Raw genomic sequence first — 21,932 nt, forward strand, 5'->3', positions numbered from 1 at the left:
GAAGTATGCAGTGACTCACAGAGTTAACGGGACTGCTGTTCTAAATAATCAATTTAACAACACTGATCTCTTAATATGTATCAGAGACTTAATTCTTTAAGTATTTGAAAATTGTAGTGTGGAGTAAACAGGTTCATATGTTAACAGCCACTCCAGAAATGCACAGAAGTTTTAATCTGTCTGGGTCTGGCTTGAAGACAAACATGTTGAAAATAGCCCCTCCTAAATTCCTTGTAAGGTGGTGACAGACTTCAGCCTTGATCCAAACACCTTGCTAATGTTCTTTCTGTCCCACCATATACAACGCAGTGAGGGACTTCTCCATGAGCTGTGAAATTCTTTGAATTATTATTTAAAATGGATTATGGCCTTTAGGAAGCCCACCTTCCTTTTTGTTTCAAATGGCATCTGTACAATGTGTTTTTTCTAACTTCTAGACTTTTTCATTTATAATTATAAATTATAATTTATTGTCCAATGAGTTCTTTATGGATGTGCCCAGTAGAAGTATTATTATCCCGGCACTGTCAGTGTAAAATAGAGAAGAAATAAATTAACCATATTTACAAATATGGTTTTGTGTCTACAGCATACATGGTTGTACCTTAATGAAACTCTTTCCACAGGGAATTGAAGGGGAGGATGAAGGAGCAATAAGTATGCTTTCTGATAATACAGCTAAGCTAACTTCAGCTGTTAGGTAAGTAATTAATAAAGCACTAGTAGTGTAGGTAAAATAGCTTTCCATTAGTTATATTTTCTGCTATTCTGATTTTAATATCTCCTGATGATTTTACCAACTTTCAAAATATCAATCGGAATGTTAAGCAAGAATTTAGATGTTTGTTGCCCAGTATGGCAAAATCTCAAAAAATAGACTTTGGAAGAAATGGTTCTTCTTTCAGTGATTGTCTGCATGGATTCTGCTTCTGGTGCGCATGCAGTCCATTAGTGTGAGATTGGATTCTACTGGCCAGCAGAACCCATTGGGACTAGATGTCCTCACATGCCACACCCTCATCCAAGGACAAAAGGGGTGGAGTAGTCCCAACAGTTCCTTAACTTCCTTTTTACCACCTATGGGGGTGACACTGAACCATATACTTTACTCTGCACACTGTGAGACTAGTTGTTAGGCTAGTTTATTATACTTGAATAGTTAATTAGCATAAATAGCATAATTAACAGTTGTTGTAGTTTAACACCCATTGGCAAAATAAGATTAATCACTAGGAATTCGTTTTAGGTATAGAGTTTCCCCCAATAACGGGTACTTAGATGCTCAAGGAGACTTGAGAGGCTATAAAAATAGAGGACTCAGTAATAATGGCAGATTTCAACTACCCCATATCAACTGGGTACATGTCACCTCCAGAAGGGAAGCAGAAATAAGGATTCTAGATACCATTAATGACTGCTTGTTGGTGCAGCTAGTCGTGGAACCCCCAAGGGGAGAGACAATTTTTGATTTAATCCTAAATGGTGCACAGGATCTGGTCCAGGAGGTGAATATAGCTGAACTTCTTGGTAATAGCTACCATAATACAATTAATTTTAACATCCATGTGGGTGAGGAAGAAAACCAAAAAGCCTACCACATGCTTTTTAACTTCAGCATTTAACTTCAGAAAGGAGAACTACACAAAAGTGAGGAAGATAGTTAAACAGGAATTAAAAGGAACAGTCACGAGTGAAATGCCTGCAAACTGCATAGAAACTTTTTTAAAACTGCCATAACAGAGGCTCAAACTAAATGTATACCCCAAATTAGAAAGAATAGTAAGAGGACCCCAAAAATGCCACCATAGCTAAACAACAGAGTAAAAGAAGCAGTTAGAGACAAAAAGGCATATAAAAATTGGAAGTCAAATCCTACTGAGGAAAATGGAAAGAAGAATAAACTCTGGTAAGTCAAGTGTAAAAGTATAATTAGGCAGGCCAAAAAAGAATTTGAAGAGCAACTAGCAAAAGACTCAAAAACTAACAGCAAAGAATGTTTTAAGTACATCAGAAACAGGAAGCCTGCCAACCAATCAGTAGGGCCAATGGTAATCAAGGTGCTAAAGGAGCACTCAAGGAAGGCAAGGCCATTGTAAAGAAGTTAAATGAATTCTTTGCATCAGTTTTCACTGCAGAGGCTGTGAGGGAGTTTCCCACACCTGAGACATTCTTTTTAGGTGACAGATCTGAAACGCTATTCCAGATTGAGGTGTCTGTAGAGGAGGTTTGGGAACAAATTGGTATATTAAACTGTAATAAGTCACCAGAACCAGATGGTATTCACCCAAGAGTTTTGAAGGAACTCAAATATGAAATTGCAAAAATACTAACTTGACAAGGTCCCTCACCAAAGGCTCTTAAACAAAGTAAGCAGTCATGGGATAAGAGGGAAGCTCCTGTCATGGTTCACTAACTGGTTAAAAGACAGGAAACTAAGGGTAGGAATAAATGGCCAGTTTTCAGAATGGAGAGAGGTAAATAGCTCTGTCCCCCACGGATCTGTACTGGGACCGTTGCTGTTCAACATATTCATAAATGATCTGGAAAAAGGGGTAAACAGTGAGGTGGCAAAGTTTGCAGACAATACAAAAGTACACAAGATAGTTAAGTCCAAAGCTGACGCAAAGAGACACAAAGGGATCTCACAAAATTGCTTGAATGGGCAACAAAGTGGCAGATGAAATTTAATGTTGACAAATGCAAAGTAAATATAATCCCAACTATGCATACAAAATTATGGGATCTAAATTATCTTTTACAACTCAAGAAAGAGATATTGGAGTCCTTGTGGATAGTTTCCTGAAAACATCCGCTCAGTGTGCAGCAGCAGTCAAAAAAGCTAACAATTTTAGGAGCCGTTAGGAAAGGGGTAGATAAGACAGTAAATATAATGCCACTATAGAAATCCATGGTACGTCCACACCTTGAATACTGCATGCAGTTCGGGTCACCCCATCTCCAAAAACGTACATTAGAAATGGAAAAGATACCAAGACGTGCAACAAAAATGATTAATGGTATGGGAACTGCTTCCGTCTGAGGAGAGATTAAAAAGACTAGCACTATTCAGTTTGGAAAAGAGATGACTAAGGAGGGGATATGACAGAGGTCTATGAAATCATGAGTGGCGTGAAGAAAGTGAATAAGGGATTATTTACTCCTTCATGTAATGCAAGAACCAGGGGTCACCCAGTGAAATTAATAGGCAGCAGGTTTAATACAAACACGAGGAACTTTTTCCACACAATGCACAGCTAACCTATGGACTCATTGCAATGGAATGTTGTAAAGATCAAACTATAACTGGTTTCATAAAAGAATTAATTAAGGTCATGGATGATAGGTCCATCAATGATTATTAGCCAAGATGGTCACGGATACAACCCCATGCTGTGGGTGTCCTTAAGCCTCTGACTGTCAGATGCTGGGAGTGGACGACAGGGGATGGATCACTTGGTGATTGCCCTGTTCTGTTCATTCCCGCTGAAACTTCTTGCATTGGCCACTGTCAGAAGACAGGATAGTGGGCTAGACTCAGTATGGCTGAGCCAAAACCCTGACATTTTAAACTTATCCCTCTTGCAAGGCTGGTATATGTCCTTACGGCTCATATTGTGTCCCTCTGGTGCATTGGCTGGTCACCAAGTACCCACAGGTACCACCTGAAACTGCGATCCATACTTCCACCAGTGATGAATACTCTAGGTGTCTGTTTTGTCTCAGTGAGGGACACATCACTGGCAAATGTTTAATCTGTCTCTCCTTTTCCAAAAGAATGCAGAAAGGCCTGATAGCCCTTCTCAAGCTTTCTTCTGGAGCTATCAAAAAGGGCCTCTTCAGAGTCTGAAGCTAAAAATCCTGTCAAGCTGGCTCATTTGCTCTTGGCTAGTGTTCTGGTGAGATGCAGCCGTACACCAAGGTCCTGTGTTCATTCTTCATCAAAGACATTGAACCCCTTGGCCACTGAGTCTACGCCCAGTTGTTGTCAGGAAGGGGTAGGAAGGAGCAGAGTTCCCAGGGTAAGCATAGACAAAGGTCACCCTCCCTGGTGCCTAGTGAGATGAGCCATGTCTCTGTGTTGGTTCATGCCCCTCAATGGAAAAGCAGTTTACAGCCCTGATTGGATCCCTCTGATGTATTAACTGGTCACAGAGTACCCATGGTCCATATTTTCCCCAGTAACAACATCTCAGTACCGATGTCAGTACTGTAACACATGATAGCAATCCTCTCTGAGCCCATGACTCTGCCATCAACCTTCATGGTGCAGATGTGTCTGGTGCAGATGTTTCCTGTACTGAGTCATCTCATGGTGATGACACAGCTAGAGTCACCCCTGCTATCCTCATCTGCCATTTTAAGTGTTTCTGTCTCTGGACTGATGAGTTCTGGAATTGAAACACTGACTAGGTTTCGGGAGGGCCCTAAGACACCTGAATAGTGCAACTTCATTATTTGAGTGTTCATTTTCTTCCATCTCTTCAAAATATAGTAGGGCGATATCTGCCACCCATATACTTTGTTCTCATGGGAGTTGTACTGATCTGATAGGGAGACAGGGATCATCTTTCCAAGCATATGTCAGGGTTCCTGTGGGAAACATTTTTTTTTGGTTTCTACCCCCATGTCCTCCAGCCTGTACTATTTCAGCATGCAATCTTGGCCATTTTGGGCTCTCATCTAGGAAATCTTCCTTTTCTGCTCTCTCCTTCCAGAGTTAGATCTTCCTCCACTCCACTGGCTGCCTGAACAGTGTGCTGTTCTGCACTTGTCAGCTTTCCCGCAGCCCTTGGTTTAAAAAATCCACTACAGCCTTTTTAATTTTACATGCAAGCAGTCTGGTTCCATTTTGGTTTATGTGGAGCCAATCTTTCCTCTATAGGCTACTCCTTCCCCAAAATGTTCCCCAGTTCTTAATAAACCTAAATCCCTACTCCTTGCACCATCATCTCATTCATGCATTGAGACCTTGCAGTCCTGCCTGTCTTACTGGCCCTGCATGTGGAAATGGAAGCAATTCAGAAAATGCCACCATGGTGGTCCTGGACTTTGATCTGTTACCTAGCAGCCTAAATTTGGCCTCCAGTACCTCTCTCCTACCTTTCCCAAGTCATTGATACTTGCATGTAGCACAGCCACCAGTTCCTCCCCAGTGCTACCTATAGGTCTGTCTTAATATCTCGTGAGAACTGCTATCTTTACATCCAGCTGGCAATTTACCATGCGGTTCTCCTGGTTATCATAAACCCAACCATCTACTTTTCTAGTAATCAAATCCCCACTACTATTGCCTGTCTCTTCCTAGTCAAGTCCCTGCCCCCCGGAGGGATATCCTCCGTGCAAGAGGTTATCATGACATCATCTGGAAGGTGGGTCCCAACTATGGGATTGTTTCCTTCTACTCCAGCTTGATGCTCTCCCGCCCCAAGACTTTCATCCTTCTTAACAGCACAGGGGCTGTTGGACAGGAGGTGGGACCGCTCTACTTTGTCTCTAAAAATCTCTTCTCTGTACCCCACTGTGTCTCATTGTCCTCCTGTTCAGCCACTCTGGCCTCAAGAGCCCATACTCTGTCTCTGAGGGCCGTGAATTGCTTGCACCGCACCCACCTGCTTCCAAGGCATACACCACCTGCTCCCAAGGCAGGTAGTCCTACATGTTGCACTCAGTGCGATAAATTGGGTAGCCCCCACTCTGCTGCTGATCTTCTGCCTATGGTGTTGGGGTTTTTTTGTTTTGTTTTACTCTTGTGGCTTTTTTTAATGTAGCCTACATTTAGGGTATGTTTGTTAGGTGTATTGGGTTTTTTTCTGTTTGTTCAGTCAGTTACTTTTCTTGGGGACTTGGTGCCTTTCTAATTGTTATCCCTTGGCCTTCTCTCTTTGCAGCCAAACTTTCCTTATGTTGGCAGCTCACTCAATTGCTGTGCTTTCTCACGGGCTCTCAGCTTAAGAAGGGGCTCTTGCAGGAGGCCTCTAAATTTATGCCTCTGGCTAGGCTACACGCACTTCCCACATCCTATTGATAACTGGGTCCTGACATCTACTAGCTATCCCTGTGATCAAGGATAAACATTAATAGGTGATTATTCAGATGCCACAGTGACGAGCACCTCCAGCGGAGCTGTGAGTCACAAGTACAGTGTGTCTGATCAATCCTTCTTGAATCGCATACCCCAGAACTAGACACAGTACTCTAGCAGTGGTTGCAGCAGTGCCAAATACAGAGGTAATATTATCTCTACGCCTACTTGAGATATCCCCAGTTATGCATCCGAGGATCACTTTAGCCCTTTTGGCCATAGCATCTCATGTTCAGCTGGTTATCCTGCCCCCAAATATCTTTTTCAGAATAACTGCTTCTCGGACTAGTGTCCCCCCATCTTGTTAGTATGGCCTGCATTCTTTGTTCCTAGATGTATACATTTACATTTAGCTGTATTACTTTGTCCATACTGTGTATACGTTAGTTGTTTTCTATCACTAAACTACAGCTATTTAAATTACCCACATTGAATATACTGTAAATGTTTCTATGAGAACCTTAACTCTTGTATTTCCTGACTCCTTTGTTTTTCAGTTTGTAATCTTCACCTTTGCTTCTCATAATTTATGCATTTATTATAGTGAATGCACAATTCCACTAGAATGTGCAACTCAACGTTTTACTTTATATTTAATTTTTTCAGCTCTCTTCCAGAACTACTTGAAAAGAAAAGGCTCATCGATCTTCATACAAATGTTGCAACTGCTGTTCTGGAGCATATAAAGGTATCCCCGCTGTGTGTTACAAAAATATAGAACTCCTTTATAAGTCAGCTTATCTCTGTCAAACCACAATATGGTTGACATTACTTAAAACTGGAGAGAAAGATCAGAATGGCATGTCTTTTCAAAAATAATACCTTGTCATATGATGTGTAGCTCTTTCCATCATTTGGTCTTGCAAAATGTAACAGTGGGAGAAACTTTAAGTTCAGTGTGTATGCACAACAGGGTGAAATAAATGTGTTCTGGCAACCTTGGGTCAAAATTGCTCACAGATTTAGTTCATTTATGTGTGATGGCCAAGTTCTAGTGTTAAAATTTTAATGTGGGACGAAGCTGTGACATTGATTATATTCACACTCATTAGCATATTTTCATAAAATGTAACTGGAATATGCTTCATGCAAAAGGTCCCTTGTAAGGTATCATTACAAAGCTTATAATCTACTGAGTGTGGTCATCCTATTTGTATAAATGTATCTCTCTTGATGGCTCCAATCAACCAGAACAATTGACTGTGGATGGCTCTGTTTGCTTGCAGGCCTTCCTGTAAGTCAGTCTGGGATGAATGAGGGCTTGAAGTCTTACAGTGACATGTGATCATGTCACCTGAACTGAAATCCATCTTTAACCTGGTGCTTTTCCATTTAGAAGGAGGGGTGGGAACCCAGAGAGGGACAAAGGATTCCTGCCTTATGCAAAAGATATAAGGGGGTGGAACAGAACAAAGGAGGCTGCAATCATGAGAAATCCCCTAGCTTCCACCTGAGCTGGAACAAGGGCTGTACCAGGGGAAAGGATTGTGCCCAGACTAGGAAGAGGTCCAGTCTGTGATAAAAGCTTATTGAAACATCTCTGAGGGTGAGATTTTTATCTGTATTCAGCTTTCTTACTGTATTAGGTTTAGACTTGCGTGTTTTATTTTATTTTGCTTGGTAATTCACGTTGTTCTGTCTGTTATTACTTGGAACCACTTAAATCCTACTTTTTGTATTTAATAAAATCACTTTTTACTTATTAATTAACCCAGAGTATGCATTAATACCTGGAGGGGGGGGGGACAAACAGCTGTGCATATCTCTCTATCAGTGTTATAGAGGGCGAAGAATTTGAGTTTACCCTGTATAAGCTTTATACAGGGTAAAACAGATTTATTTGGGATTTGAACCCCATTCGGAGTTGGGCATCTGAGTGTTGGAGACAGGAAAACTTCTTAAGCTGTTTTCAGTTAAGCCTGCAGCTTTTGGGGGACATGGTTCAGACCTGGGTCTGGGTTTGTAGCAAGCTAGCGTGTCTGGCTCAAACAGGCGAGATTCTGGAGTCCCAAGCTGGCAGGGAAAATGGGCTTAGAGGTAGTCCCAGCACATCAGTTGGCAGTCCCCAAGGGGGTTTCTGTGATCCAAGCTGTCACAGTGGCGTAGTCGAGCAGGATCTGTGCACAGCTAATTGCTTTGATATACTGGTAGTGATTTTAAGTGAGTTTTAAGTGTGGTGGCTGGAGAACAGACAAAGTGGTTACTGGCTTGTTATTTTCTGTTTGCTTATTTTGGGTAAGGGAAGTAGGGACAGAAAAGGAAGCAAAATAAGTAAGAGTGAAGATCAGAAGAAGCTAGAACTACACAAGTTGCAAATTGCCCAGAAAGGCTGAACACTGGGCGCTGGGAAAGTCTGTTAACTAAGACGCCCCTGAGCTGAGTGCATCTCAGTTTCAGTGAACTGCAGACAGATGTGGCCCAACCTCTGTGTTTGTGCTGAAGCTGACTGAAGTGTCTAACTTAGCAAGACAGGAGTGGAGGGGTGCCTGTTCTGGCAGGAGAGGATTCTCTGTGGTATCCCAGCTTATCGAGTGACAGTCTCAAGGGAAGACAAATGGAAATTGATGTGCCCTGGAAAAAGAAAAGGCTGCCCACCAGCAAACCCTGAACTTTAAAGACAAAGCAAATTAAGACCCAGAAGCACGAACTGGCTGCAATGGAGTGGAAGAGGTGCACAGAGACATGTATCCTGGAGCTGGAAGTTGGGGTCCTGGTGACTGCTGCGGTGGGAACAGACCCCAAGGACACTGTAGCTGGGAGCAAGCCCAATCTGAGTGAAAGGGGCGGGGATTTTGCTGGCCAGTGAAGGGTCTGTCATAGCTGGTAGCTGTGAGCCCACAGCTGGATCCAGGTTTCCTTCCTTTTTGGGGGACACAGGAGTGTCTGCCCCAGAGAGGAGCCCAAAGAAGAATTTTAGGTATACTGCCTCTTCCACGGACAGTGTCCAGGTCTCTGTCTCAAACAAGGCAGGGTTCTGAAATCCCAAGCTGACAGGGAAAACGGGCTCAGAAGTAGTCTCAGCACATCAGTTGGCAGTCCCAAGGGGGTTTCTGTGATCCAACCTGTCACCGAAGCCCGTTAAAATGATATTTTAAAGCATATATTTGCTATGCTTTAGGCTAAGATTAGGTCATTAGTTAATGGTTTAAATATTTTTCTCCATAAATTGTATATCATGGACTTGTATTAGTCATCTGAAAGTGCTGATATGAAAGAAGTTCATGACTGTATGGTAAATTGACCCATAGGGAGGTGGTAAGGAAGGATGGTCTTTTGTGGCTAAGGTATAGACCAGGGCATCAGGAAACTGGTTTTATTCCTGTTTCTGCCGTAGACTTGCTGGCTGAATCACTTGGTTCCTGATCCTGTGACATCTAGGGTGATCAGACAGCAAATGTGGAAAAATTGAGACAGGGTCGGGGGTAATAGGAGCCTATATAAGAAAAAGATCCAAAAATCAGGACTGTCCCTATAAAATCGGGACATCTGGTCACCCTAATGACAACTGACTGGGCAGACCCTTGTGCCTGCATGGAGTCCGATTGAAGTCAGTAAGGTTCCATGGGAGTGCAGCAGTTTCTTAGGCACTTCAGAAAATTTTACCCCAGACTACTTACCTGCCTCACAAGGGGTAGGATGTTTTGAGGCTTAATTCCACTAACATTTGTCAAGAGTTTTGAGCTCTTCAGTGCAAGATGATATTCAAGTTATATTAAACATCATGTCTATGAATGAGTTACAGTTGTCACTAGGTTGATTTTGGTTTTGAATTTTAATGTTTCTTTGAATTTGGTTCAGCTACCAGGTGACCTGTAGTATGTTTTCTTGCAATAGTTGGCATGGAGTCTGGCATGCCAGCTTTCATACTCAGTAATTGAAAGGCAGTACAGTAGTTCCATAGAAAATGACAGTTGGCAGTGTCGACTTTTTATGATGATGATAGTCTTGTCAATAGCCTCCCTTTTCTTGGAAAGATAATTGAGAAGGTGGTGGCAAGCCAGCTCTAGCAGCATTTTACGTCTACTTCTTTGGACATCAACCAGCTTTCAGACAGGGATGTACAGTGGAAATAACATTAGTCTCTGACTCTCCCCTCATGGCATTGGACAGAAGTCACATGTTCTTGCTAATTCTCCATTAGGTGCGGTTGACTCACTTGTGTGACTGATCAGGAGTGGCAGGAATTACCTTAGGGTGGTCCCTCTCTCTTCTCCTGTTGGAAAGTTCCCAGTAAATGATGATGGATGACTTATTTTCGTCTTAGATGCTTCTCAGATGTGGGGTTTCAAGAAGCTCAGTCTTCTTTCTGCCTTATTGTGGATGCGCAGCTGCTGGAGAAAATCATGAAACAAAAGACATACAGTATCATCAATCTGCTGATGACACTTCTTTCTGTGTGTCCTTTTTGTTAGATCCAGAAGGAGCCATTTCCTTGCTCTCCAAATAATTGGCAGAGAGAAAGGCCTGGGTTAAGTTTGACTATCCTAAACCCAATCAAAATAAGATGCAGGTGATAGAGGTTGGTCTCTGGAATTCACCTAAATCTAAGTCTGGTGACACAAAGAGTGATATATGGCATTTCTATAACTGTGAGTTGTCTTTTTCCCAATCACTTTTCTGTGGACAATGCCTTTCTAGTCTCTGTCCTTTTAAAGTTATGGTACATAAAGGTGGGAGTGGTAGGGTATTAGCCCCCTGGGAAATGTTTTGTCTTTAATAAAATTCTCAGTGCACCTAGATACCTTGGTGATTGGCTCTGTATAAATTATAATAAGCGAAATAATAAACCAGGAAGTACCAAAGATTTCAGAACAAGGCAGGAAGTAGAGAATTGTTTCTCTAGTGAATGTACCCTGTAGCCAGGTTAGTGAGGCAATTCAGTGCATACATCTGTGCTCTACTCAATTTGTTCTACAAATTCACTTTTTAAATGAGCTAGAAGAATATTTACATTTTAATAATAGATACATTTGTCCATTTTGTACATTAGAGTTTTTCAGCTTCAATCTACTATAAATATTTATTTAAATGTTTTTATCTCTTATGAAAATCAGTGTGAAAATTCCTGAGTAACTATTGTACTGTCAGAAATGTGTAGCTCACATTTTGTTTGCTAGTTTACTTCAGGAGTTTAATTTTTATATTTAGTGTTCATGATTTTGACGTCCAGTTACAGCTGCTTTCCCCATTGCCTTGGAGCATTTTCTATGACTCCAAGAGGAAACCAGAAATTAATCACCTCCTCTGGGGTCCTGGCAGTTTTCTGGCATATCTGTTTAGTATAAAGTTGGAAAGAATGCACCAGTTCTTCACAAAGTAGACTAGCAAATATTTATCGCTGAAGCTTTGAACAAATGAAGACTTGTTTTACATTGATTGTTTTTGCTTTTAGGAGGCTGGTGACTTAAGGAATGTAGTCCGAAGTTAATAGTGTTAAGAATAAAATTATGGATTTGCTCTTACTTAGTATTCTAGGAATTTTATGTAAAGCTTTATTTTATACCTATGTGTGACAATATTAATGTATTTTTATTCTGAATACTAGAACAGTGGTTCTCAAACTAGGGCCGCCGCTGGTTCCGGGGAAGCCCCTGGTGGGCCGGGCTGGTTTGTTTACCTGCCATGTCCAATGGGGGCTGCGGGAAGCGACGGCCAGTACGTCCCGCGCCGCTTAGTACGTCTTGCGGCCCGCGCCGCTTCCTGCAGCTCCCATTGGCCTGGAGCGGCGAACCGTGGCCACTTGGAGCTGCGATCGGCCGAACCTGCGGACGTGGCAGGTAAACAAACCGACCTGGCCCGCCAGGGGATTTTCCTGAAGAAGCGGCGGCCCTAGTTTGAGAACCACTGTACTAGAACATATTAAATTGCCACTTGAAAACAAAATGTACCCACCCATAATGCTTTACTAATGTGTTAATGTGAGGTTATATCTTGGTATCACTTTCCACATGTTAACTTGAATGGGGGAGTTTGTCTATTGATTGATAGTAGAATGTGGCCCTTAGCCTGTAAAACTATTCTTACTCCACTCTACACAATAAAGCTATTTCACTAAGACAAGTTAAAAAATTTTTTACCTCACCAGCCGAAAAAGTACAATCACTAAAACCCCTTAAAATTATTAGTAATCATAACTGGCTATTTCTATATAGAAGATATTGACCAATGACAACTGATTGACTTTCTTAAAATCACAGCTTTTCTTGGGATTAATCCACTGCACTTAACATATATCATTACTCATGGATCTTTCTGTACGATTCAGGAGAACAGAGGCAGAATCTTGTCTGTCTCACTCCTCCATCAAGAAAAATTCCTTCTGCTGGCATGTTTGCAGAACTGACCACCCCCTCTTCAGTATCTTTGACTTCATGTTCAGAAAGCTGCTATTTCCTATTGCTTTCTGTTAGTCTTTAGCAAGGAGTTCTTTCCCCAGGGAAATTTGTTTCCTGTTAGTTTTCTTTTCTCGTTGAAAATTTTCTCCTTCTCTCCCCCAGTGTGCCCTTTCTCCAAGCCTTTTAATGAACTGAGTGGCCCCATTGGCAAAATCAAATGGCTCCTGCTCCAGTTTCCACGCTCGAGGGAATTTTGCAGGTGTTTGGGAGTGCAGTGTGTGGGATAAGTTGCGTGAGCACCAAAAGTTTCCCCCAGTATCAGTCACAGAGAAGTAGTTCCAGCTCATGGCAGCCTACTCTTAAAGATGATTTGTTAAAATGGCCAAGATTTTAAAATACATAAAAAAGCACAGTAACGTAAAGTGTGCAGATATAATTTCAGTACAAAGCCCATATCTGAATTGACAACCAGAAGCTGCTTCTAAAGTGCATCAATACTTTATTGCATGAGAGAGAATCAAGAGAAAAAAGTTACTGCAAAACAGAATTGACGATCTTGAGAATTTTTACCACTGTTCCAGTGTGCATATTGTTCGATATACATACAGGTAAATAAAAGAGATGCAATATATTTTGTTATATTAAAGAAACCTTAGCTTCTCCTCTGCTCTGATAATGGATAAGGGCTGAGAGAGTCCTGACTGGGAGACAGACCCAAGCCAATCCTATTGAAGTGCTTCTGCTTGGGGGGGGGGAACCCACCTCCAAAGAGAGAAAAGAACTCTCCTGTTTCAGGATTTCTCTTGCTACAAAATGGAAGCATCTGTGGGAAGCTGACAGTAAACTACTAAGCTATGAAGTCTGCTATGCCTTATTGTAACCTGCTTGTTCACATGTAAGTCTATGAAGAAAAATTTCTCTTATAATGAATGAAATTTATAAAAGCTAAAGTTTTCTTCATGTACAAAAACCATGTGAACAATCCCATCCAACAACTTTCACCACAAAAGTAACTAATAGTTTTAGTTGCTCTCTGATATGAGGAAGGAATTAATGAAAAACTTAAAAAATAGCTTTCTTCAATTAATATGCCCTACAACTCACTCCCAACTGGCTCTGTGCATGTTTCTGAATGGTTTAAATGGTTTACTTGTAAACATTGGCTGGACTCCAGAATCCTGAAATGACTAATGCTTATATAGGCATCTTGTCCAACTTTTCCCTGTACTTCTAGAGGTAGGGATTTAAGCCTACTGGAAAACTTTCCCTAAACAGATTTCAGTTGCTCTCTTCATGATCCTCTTTTTAGAGGGGGTTAATTTCTCTTTGGATGCTTTGGAGAAATTTACTCAAGCGCCAAAGAGTGCACTTCCTATTTTACACTCCATTTCCATTATCTCTACTCAAAAGAGAAGTCTCAAATTCTTCCTCAATCCCATAAGTTAAATTAGGTCCTCTAATTTGATCTGACCACACTCCAGTAAATATTCATGTATCAGTAAATCTAAGATTTGAACACAAGTTACTGGTAGAAAGTTATAAAGATCATTAATATTCTGAACACAAATTGCCCCAAACTTTGCAGGGCTGTCAGTGGAAAACCTTAATGGGTGTGGCCAAGGACTATCTTATTTCTTTCGAAGTCTCTTACAATAAAACATCTTATGAACAGAAAAAAACCCACTCCAATAGGAGATATTTAATGTTGAAAATTTTTATTTAAAGGAAGAGGAAGAAACTGTCCTTATGGGAAATTGATTAATGCTAGAGGTAAATTAAATATAAATACCTACGTGGGAACAAATATTAATAATGAGCTTTCCAGCCTAGCCGTGGCTGGAAGTTGAAGCTAGAAAACAAATTCACACTGGAAATAAGACATACATTTTTAATAGTGAGAGTAGTTAACCATTAGAACAATTTACCAAGGGTCATGTGAATTCTCCATCACTGAAGATAGACACCTGTGGCTTATTTTTTCCTGTGCTCTACTTTCCTGTTGACTTCACATCTCTTCGATAACTTCGCATGTAAATTGGCATCCACTGTGTTAGCTTACAATGCTTAATTTATATCTGACAGAGGTGAATAAATATCTGTAGTCTCGAAGAAAACGGATTTCTTCACCTCTGCTGGTGGCTCATACCTTGATACAGAATCTTAGGGCTAGTCTACACTACACAGGTCAACATAAGGCAGCTTATGTCGACCTAATTATGTTGGGACTTGTCTATACTACCTGCTCCCTGGGAGACCTAGGTGGCTGGATCCTGCTCCTGGCTGGGAGCTGGGGCAAGAAGCCCGGGCAGCCCCCACTCCCTACCGGGAGCCATGAGAGGGTGAGGGGGAGCAGCCAGGGCAGCTGGACCCCACACCTCGGGGGGCGAGAAGCCCTGGGTGACTTCCCCCCTGCTCCCAGCAGGGAACAGAGAGGCAAGACGCCCTAGACAGCTTCCCCACACTCCCAGCAGGTAACAGGGAGCAGAGGGCGGGGGCAGCCTGGGAGCCTATGGGGCAGCCAGGCTCCCAGCAAGGAGCTGCCAGCAGAGCTGAGAGACCAGGCTCTCATCTCTTGACACTGACCTGGGGAGGGTAGTGTGGCCATGCAGTGGCTGTAAGTCAACCTAATATAGATCGACTTACCTTTCTAGTGTAGACATACCCTTAAGAGCTTATGTTCATTGTATATAAATACTCCATACATAGTATATGTACATCTATTTCACAATGATGTTAAGGACCAATACGACTCTGGCTTTCAATTAAGACCTCACATGACATTCTTTAGTGAACCAAAATGTACATACCAGAATCAGGATATTCCTGTAACTCCATTGCCAGCTGGTATTAAGGGGGCATTCTTGGGTCACACACATTGTTTTGAATCTACTCTAAATATTGCGTATACCTGATTCTAACCTTTATTGGTAATAATGTGGTGGAAGTGGAGATGTTGATAACTTTGTTGGAACTATCCACATAAACGTTATTGGAAATCAGATTGCTCACCATGGCTTTCTTATTTTCAACATAACCTTGCACCAGTTCTGGTTTTATTGGTCTCTGATCCAATGTACTGTGTACCGTATTATGCCCTTCTTTATCACTGAGTATTTCTCACAGCAAGAATTGTAATTCATAGTGGAAAAATTTCTACAAGTATCTCCGGCAATAAATAATTTGTGAGAACTTAGTTAAGGAAAATTATAAGCATCAGAAATACATCTACGTAGTATATTTAACTTCATGGCAACCCCTTAACAATACAGAATTCATACAAAATATATACAAACCATTTTTTTTACTTGTATCATTATTTCAGTGCTTCTCCTATATAACTAGTCTCTTGCTCTGTGATTTGTGTCAGGACTTGCTGGTGTGTTTTGTTTTCTTGTTGATTATACAAGAACCTGGAAAAATAATGAATTGAAAAAACAAATACCATTATAAATATACCCTAAAGAATGAATAAGTAACAAAAGTGAAACTTCTTATTCCACAGCTTGCTGTTTGGAATAATATCTAAACGCCTTCTATTGGAAATAAAAAAAAAAAATAGCTTAAGTATACACTGGGAAAGTTTCCACTAAAAATATAGACAGTGCTGTATGCAGAGACGATAAACGTAAAGCGAAAAATGTCTTGTTTGAGTAGAGTTGCACCACCACTTGGTAAAACAACCAAAGATGTTTTCTTGGAGTCATAATTTAAGACCGCTGCGTAAATGGCAACTCAGAGTGATATCCGAGTAGCATGGCTTCTGCCATACTAACATGGAACCAGGTTCCAGGCCTCTCCCAGGAAGACAAAAGGAAAACAAAATTTAAAATTATGTTATCAATGATAGCATATAAATTACAATAATTAAATACATCAGAAAGCTAAAATCCATAATTTTAAGTTACCAGAGGGCCCTGGCCAGTCATTTGTTGCCTCATCCTGACTGTCAGTCCCACTGCACATTAGGATCTCTCCTTTCTCTCTGCCTGTTATCAGAGTCCAGAAGATTAGTCATGCCCTCTAATGTGTGTGCGTGCATCCAGACGAAAGAGCAGCTGTTATGCTTAAATGAAGTAAGCACTATCTGCTTTATATCAGCACTTTTGAGAACTGTCAGTTCATGGAGAAGTGGATGTCTTGAGCGATTGATATGGCATATCTACAACATATGTCACAGGGTAGTTAGTAGCATCTATAGTTATCCAGAAGCTTATAAAATTTAATTTGGTTTCATTCCAGTTCCAAGTGAACAAGCATCAGCATCCCAAAAAGCACTACAGTACTTGACACCCTTGTAACGGCAGTCTTGACAGGCCAACCGTTGAGTATGCATGGAGATTTAACTACTCTCTCATCCCTAGAGTTTTGACCCCCTTCTAGGTTCACACTTGGGACATATTGGCCGGAAGTTGACAGAGTGTAGGGAAGTTTGCAGTGCTGCTACTCAGGCTATAGACCTGTTGTGTGGATCAATCAAGAACTTCCTTCACCAGGGTTTCAATCTGGCTTCTTTCATTAGCATCAAATTCACATTTAAAAAGTCCTTGGTTGAAGCTTTTGAAGGGAGTATATGTCCCTTTACCATTGCTGTTGATGTTACATTTTTGGAGTCTAAAAGGTACATTAAAGTCACTGACTAGTGGGTTTGCTTTGTTGTAGTAACCTGTTTTGATCAGTCACCTTACCAAACAGTTTAAAACTACTCATGGATTGAAAGAAGAACTTGTGTTCAGTGTGTGTTTAAAATGAGTTGAGAACTGTGACCATATTTTTATGATTGATAAGTGTGCCTGTATATGCCATCTGATCCTTCAAACGATGAATATCATTTTATAAAAAAAAAAAGTAAAGTTGAGCATCAACCAAATGCTCTTAATGGATTATTCTGTTCATTTTTGACATGCTACAGTGATACAAATTAGTCTCAGTTGGGATGCCAACTAACATTATTCTTGATGCCAAATTCAACGCTAAAGCATTTTTTTAATTAGATAAAGGTTTTACATCTTATTGACAATTCTTCTGCTTGCTAGACACCTTTTGTTGGTGGGGGGAAATTGCATTTTTAAAGTTGTGTAGAATTTAGATGCCGCAGAAAGAAATGTAAATGTAGTCAAACATAAGGCGAGAAAGTGAACATACAGGGTAGACTAGAAAAGCTGCAAATATTTAAGATAGTTGTTTGTTTCATGTCTCCACATAAATTGGAGGATTTCATGGGAGACTATCAAGGAGTATGATGGGATGATGTAGAATTGTATTTCTATGATTTCTTAAATTATATTTGTGTGTTCTGACTCAACACATTTTTCATTTAGGATATTAGGTTGAAACTGCAATAAGGATCAAGAGGTTAAAAGCCAGCAATCAAATTCTGCTCCATTACACTAGAGTTAATCTTGAGTAATTGACAATAACTTCACTGGAATTATCTCAGATTTGCAGGGATATAACTGAGGGCAAAATTTGCCTCAGGATTTATGTGCATGAATTTACAGAAATTTTCCTTCTGTGTGCTTTTTGCTCTGGATGCAGAGAGGGGGACAGTGCGTGGAGCATGCTGCACTCTAGCTAGCCCTAGTTGTCATATAGTTCCTTAGGAAACCATTACTATTTGGTGCAAATTCGAGCACCCCCTAACCTGGGCCAGGGCAAGAGTCTGGGAGCTTTAACTGGTTGTTAGGTTCTCAGCTTCTCTTTTTTTCCTCTTCTTATGGGCTGCTGTATGAGACTGTGGGAGGGAAGGGAGACATCCTTTGTTAGGTGGTGCTTCCATAGGCTGAGGCAAAGCTGAGCACCTGTCCTACTCTTCCTCAGGTTCCTACCGGCCCACAGGAAAGCAGACAAAGGAGAAACCAGAGCTGCTTTCTCCTCCCTGCCTTGCAATGGAGCAGGCAGCCAGCAGGGGAGCTGCTGAGCAGCTTCATCAGGGAAGAGACAGCTGCTCTTCAGAAAACTCCCAGTTCATACTAGAACTACTCCTCGGGCTGCAGAGAAAAGTGGCAGAAGATGGTGCAGCCTACCTCCTCTCTGTAGTGATGGGTCTGATTCAAACACTTCCATTTTAAAAATACACAGCATGGCTCAGAAGATACATTTTCAATTTGTAGTCAGATACCCATTTTCTTAGAACAGTTGCCCTCGAGGGCCACAGCTTAAAGCCTTGAGAACAAGTGGATATAGTTGGACATAACCATGGTCAGAGATTGATTTTTACAGAAATCGATATTTCCAATAACTGTGGAAACTCACCTGCACAGGAACTTTAATTGGGCTTGCTGTTCTGGAAATAGTTGTTTTTCCCCAAATAAATGAAGTCTTGGTGGAAGCTAGTGGGGATTATTGCTAGTGCTTGTATATTATGGAGGGAGCTGGTAACATTCCCTGTATTTAGGTTGCCTGACACTTTCCATTATAAAGGATTCTTGCAGCCTTTTCTTTTGGGTAGTTCTCATACCTGTTGTTTGCAGCAAATCTTTGATATTCAGCAAGGGAAATGCCCTGGGACGAGAAGTGCCTTTTTGTACTATGAAGTTTAGTTCAGCTTCACTGAGATGCAAACTACAAGAAGTCACCTTTTCCTTTTTCTCATTTGCAGTTTTCATGAAAGTTTTGGCAGTATGCCAAAATAAGTCAACACTGACTTCCTAAGGTTGGGTTCATGCTGCCACCATCAAAGCAGCAGTAGCAGTTACTGTACTTGGAGTGCCTGGAAGGTGCCAGCACATGATTCCAGTGACCTATACCCACGTGAAGAAAAAACTGGGCCAGCCTCCCCCATAAGTGCTCTGCAGTCCCATGTGGTATCTATAGGATAGGAGCTCTCCCAAGGCAGGAGGGCGAGGAGAGTGATAAAGTTTCTCCCATGTGTGCGCACACACACATCCTGCATCTACCTGGCTGGGCTCCCCCAACACCAGCCACCCTAGAACAGCACCTGGACTCAGCAGTCCATCCCTTCTCTGGGATAACACCTTTTTCCTGTTGCCAGCCAATGTATTTAGTCTTGTAACTCAAGTGGTAGCAGTCTGTTGCAGAGCTAAAGGTTGTAAACTTTGATGACACATGAGGGTTTGTTGCACATAATAGAATATTTTACGTTTTTCTTTCCTAAAATAATTCGAAAATTACATTCAAAGCATAAGAACGGCCATACTGGGTCAGACCAAAGGTCCATCTAGCCCAGTATCCTGTCTTCCGACAGTGGCCAATGCCAGGTGCCCCAGAAGGAATGAATAGAACAGGTAATCATCAACTGATCCATCCCCTGTTGCCCTTCCCAGCTTCTGGCAAAAAAAAAAAAAAAAAGGCTCATCTGCGCATCTTGCTTCTGACTTCTTACATCTGACTTCTTGCAGTAGCAAGATAGGTTTCCTATCCAAGTAGGCATCAGCTCTAACCCTACTTAGGTAGTCAGAGATACCCAGCCACTACTGCTGGATTTGGGATTCCTGATTACATTACTTAGGTTACAAAATCAAGCACTTGAAAGATAGAAAATGCTGGTTGTATGGTTGCCTATTCATCCTTAACTTGGCCCTCTTGTGCATAGGCATTATGATACTGTCTTTAATTACGTGATCTCATAACATACCATTTTATCCAGAGGACACCAGCCTTGCTCAGTGCAAGTGATGGATGCCTAGTTTCCCCTAATAAAGGATTGCCAGAATTTGGCCTAATGATTATGTAGAACTTGGTGTTGAAATAGAGACATCTTTTCCAACTTAAGCCAAATGACCTTATTCCAAAGTCTTCTTCCTTAATATTAATGGATTCCTGCTATATTGTCAGATGACGTAGTGAACTTAATGCTAGCCTTCATCATTTGGATGGAAGACTGCAGACATTTTCTCTGGAATCATGTCTTCCTATGTCTGGGGACCTGCTATGTTTATCTGGATAGCACATTAGCTAATTGCTTTGTTGACACTTATTAAAATATGCTGTAGATTTAACCTAATCTTTCACAACAATATATTGCAACATTCTGATGTGTCTGCTTGGGCGATTGTGATAAAGCACCATACATAACGATACAATGTTGCCTATTGTCCAGCTCAAAACAGTTTCTGTCTGGCCTTTGCCCAAACCATTATATTTTGGTCATTTGTTTAGTTTTAAGATTTTTTTTGTGCTGCACCCTAATATATTGATTCAGAGGAGCAATACTGATATATTGAACAAAATTATTGGGAGGATTGATTCACTTTCTGCACTAAGATGTCCCGGAAGTATTTTTGTGTTTAGATCATAATGAAAAACTGAGTGATTCTCATGCTGAGTGATTTAATTTTTTTCCCTTCACTAAGTAGGAAAAGTGAATAATTTGAAAGTAGCTGTGATCAACTAATCTCTCTACGTGTTAAAATAGGGAGGTATATTTTCACAATGTAATCATTTTAATTTTAACATTTATTTTAAAACAGGCACGGAAACTGGATGTGTATTTTGAGTATGAGGAAAAAATAATGAGCAAGTCCACTCTCGATAAATCTCTCTTGGACATGATTTCTGACCCTGATGGTAAGTACTGAAAATCTGAACTTGGTATAAACCAAGTTTCTCTGTTTTTGATGGTGAATCAAGTAGGGGCCCATTGACTCTGTAATTTTCCATCTCACTTGATGATCAGTCAGATTAGTGGAGTGCATATACAGTACACTAGACTTGTAATGAGAAGAGGTTTTTAAAACAGCTAGGGAATTCACTCTTTAGACTAAATAAATCCAAAATCATGACTGGAATTTTGCCTTTCCTACAAAACCTTTTCTGACTCTAAAACCAAAAGAGCTTGTCAAGTGGCAGTACTAAGACACATATTTTAACCACCTTGTGCTTCAGTCATTTCTCTTAATATGGGGCTACATAGTGGAATAGTTTTTTTTTTTTTTTTCTCACACAGTTCTAATCTGTTATGTACTAAATGAAGAGAAAAGGCAGAAAGCCATGCAAGAAAAATAAGTCAGTAGCTGACTGGTAGAGGTCTGTGCAAAAGCTTTACAGAAAGTTATGCTAGGTAAAGACTGGAAATAGTAACAATTTATTCATGACTGAACATGAATATATCACTATTGATAGCTGTGAACATAAGTATTTATCAATATATAATCTGTAAAATAGTCTCATAAAGGTAGTTACCACGGGTCAAAGCTTATTTGGTCAAGTAAATATTTCGACTTTGAATTTTACGCACAATTAATATTTATGATTACATTATCTTCTCAGTATATATGACACTGGAAATAACGAAGTGTGCTACAAAATCTCAAAAGAGCTTACCTTGCTAAAAAGCAGTACAACATAAAATATGTTTTGCAAAATAGGTGTTTAAACAGCTTTTGAAGTGAATAAAACTGTGCTTATAATACTTTAATTTGGAGTTTGTTCAAAGCATATTTGGGGCATGAAAGAAGGCACTATATTGGGACATGAAGGATGGAGAGGTTAAGAGAGAAGCTTGGTTAGAGAGTAGTTAGGAGAATGTTTTGCGAAGGGCTTGCAATGTCTCATAG

The 21,932-nt window shown here is 40.7% G+C and overlaps 1 protein-coding gene across 1 annotated transcript in view; it reads left to right on the plus strand.

Annotated features, from left to right (window-relative positions):
* Positions 1-21,932, plus strand: part of SCFD1 (sec1 family domain containing 1) — a 148,590-nt gene that overhangs the window by 41,004 nt on the left and 85,654 nt on the right. The window contains exons 13-15 of the mRNA XM_024196058.3: positions 627-700; positions 6,689-6,770; positions 20,847-20,943. Of these exons, the coding sequence (XP_024051826.2) occupies positions 627-700; positions 6,689-6,770; positions 20,847-20,943 (253 nt within the window). The remainder of the gene's footprint in view (positions 1-626; positions 701-6,688; positions 6,771-20,846; positions 20,944-21,932) is intronic.

Source organism: Terrapene carolina, unplaced genomic scaffold (assembly GCF_002925995.2).
Source record: "Terrapene carolina triunguis isolate 2854851 unplaced genomic scaffold, T_m_triunguis-2.0 Scaffold96, whole genome shotgun sequence".
In the NCBI taxonomy this organism is placed as follows: domain Eukaryota; kingdom Metazoa; phylum Chordata; order Testudines; family Emydidae; genus Terrapene; species Terrapene triunguis.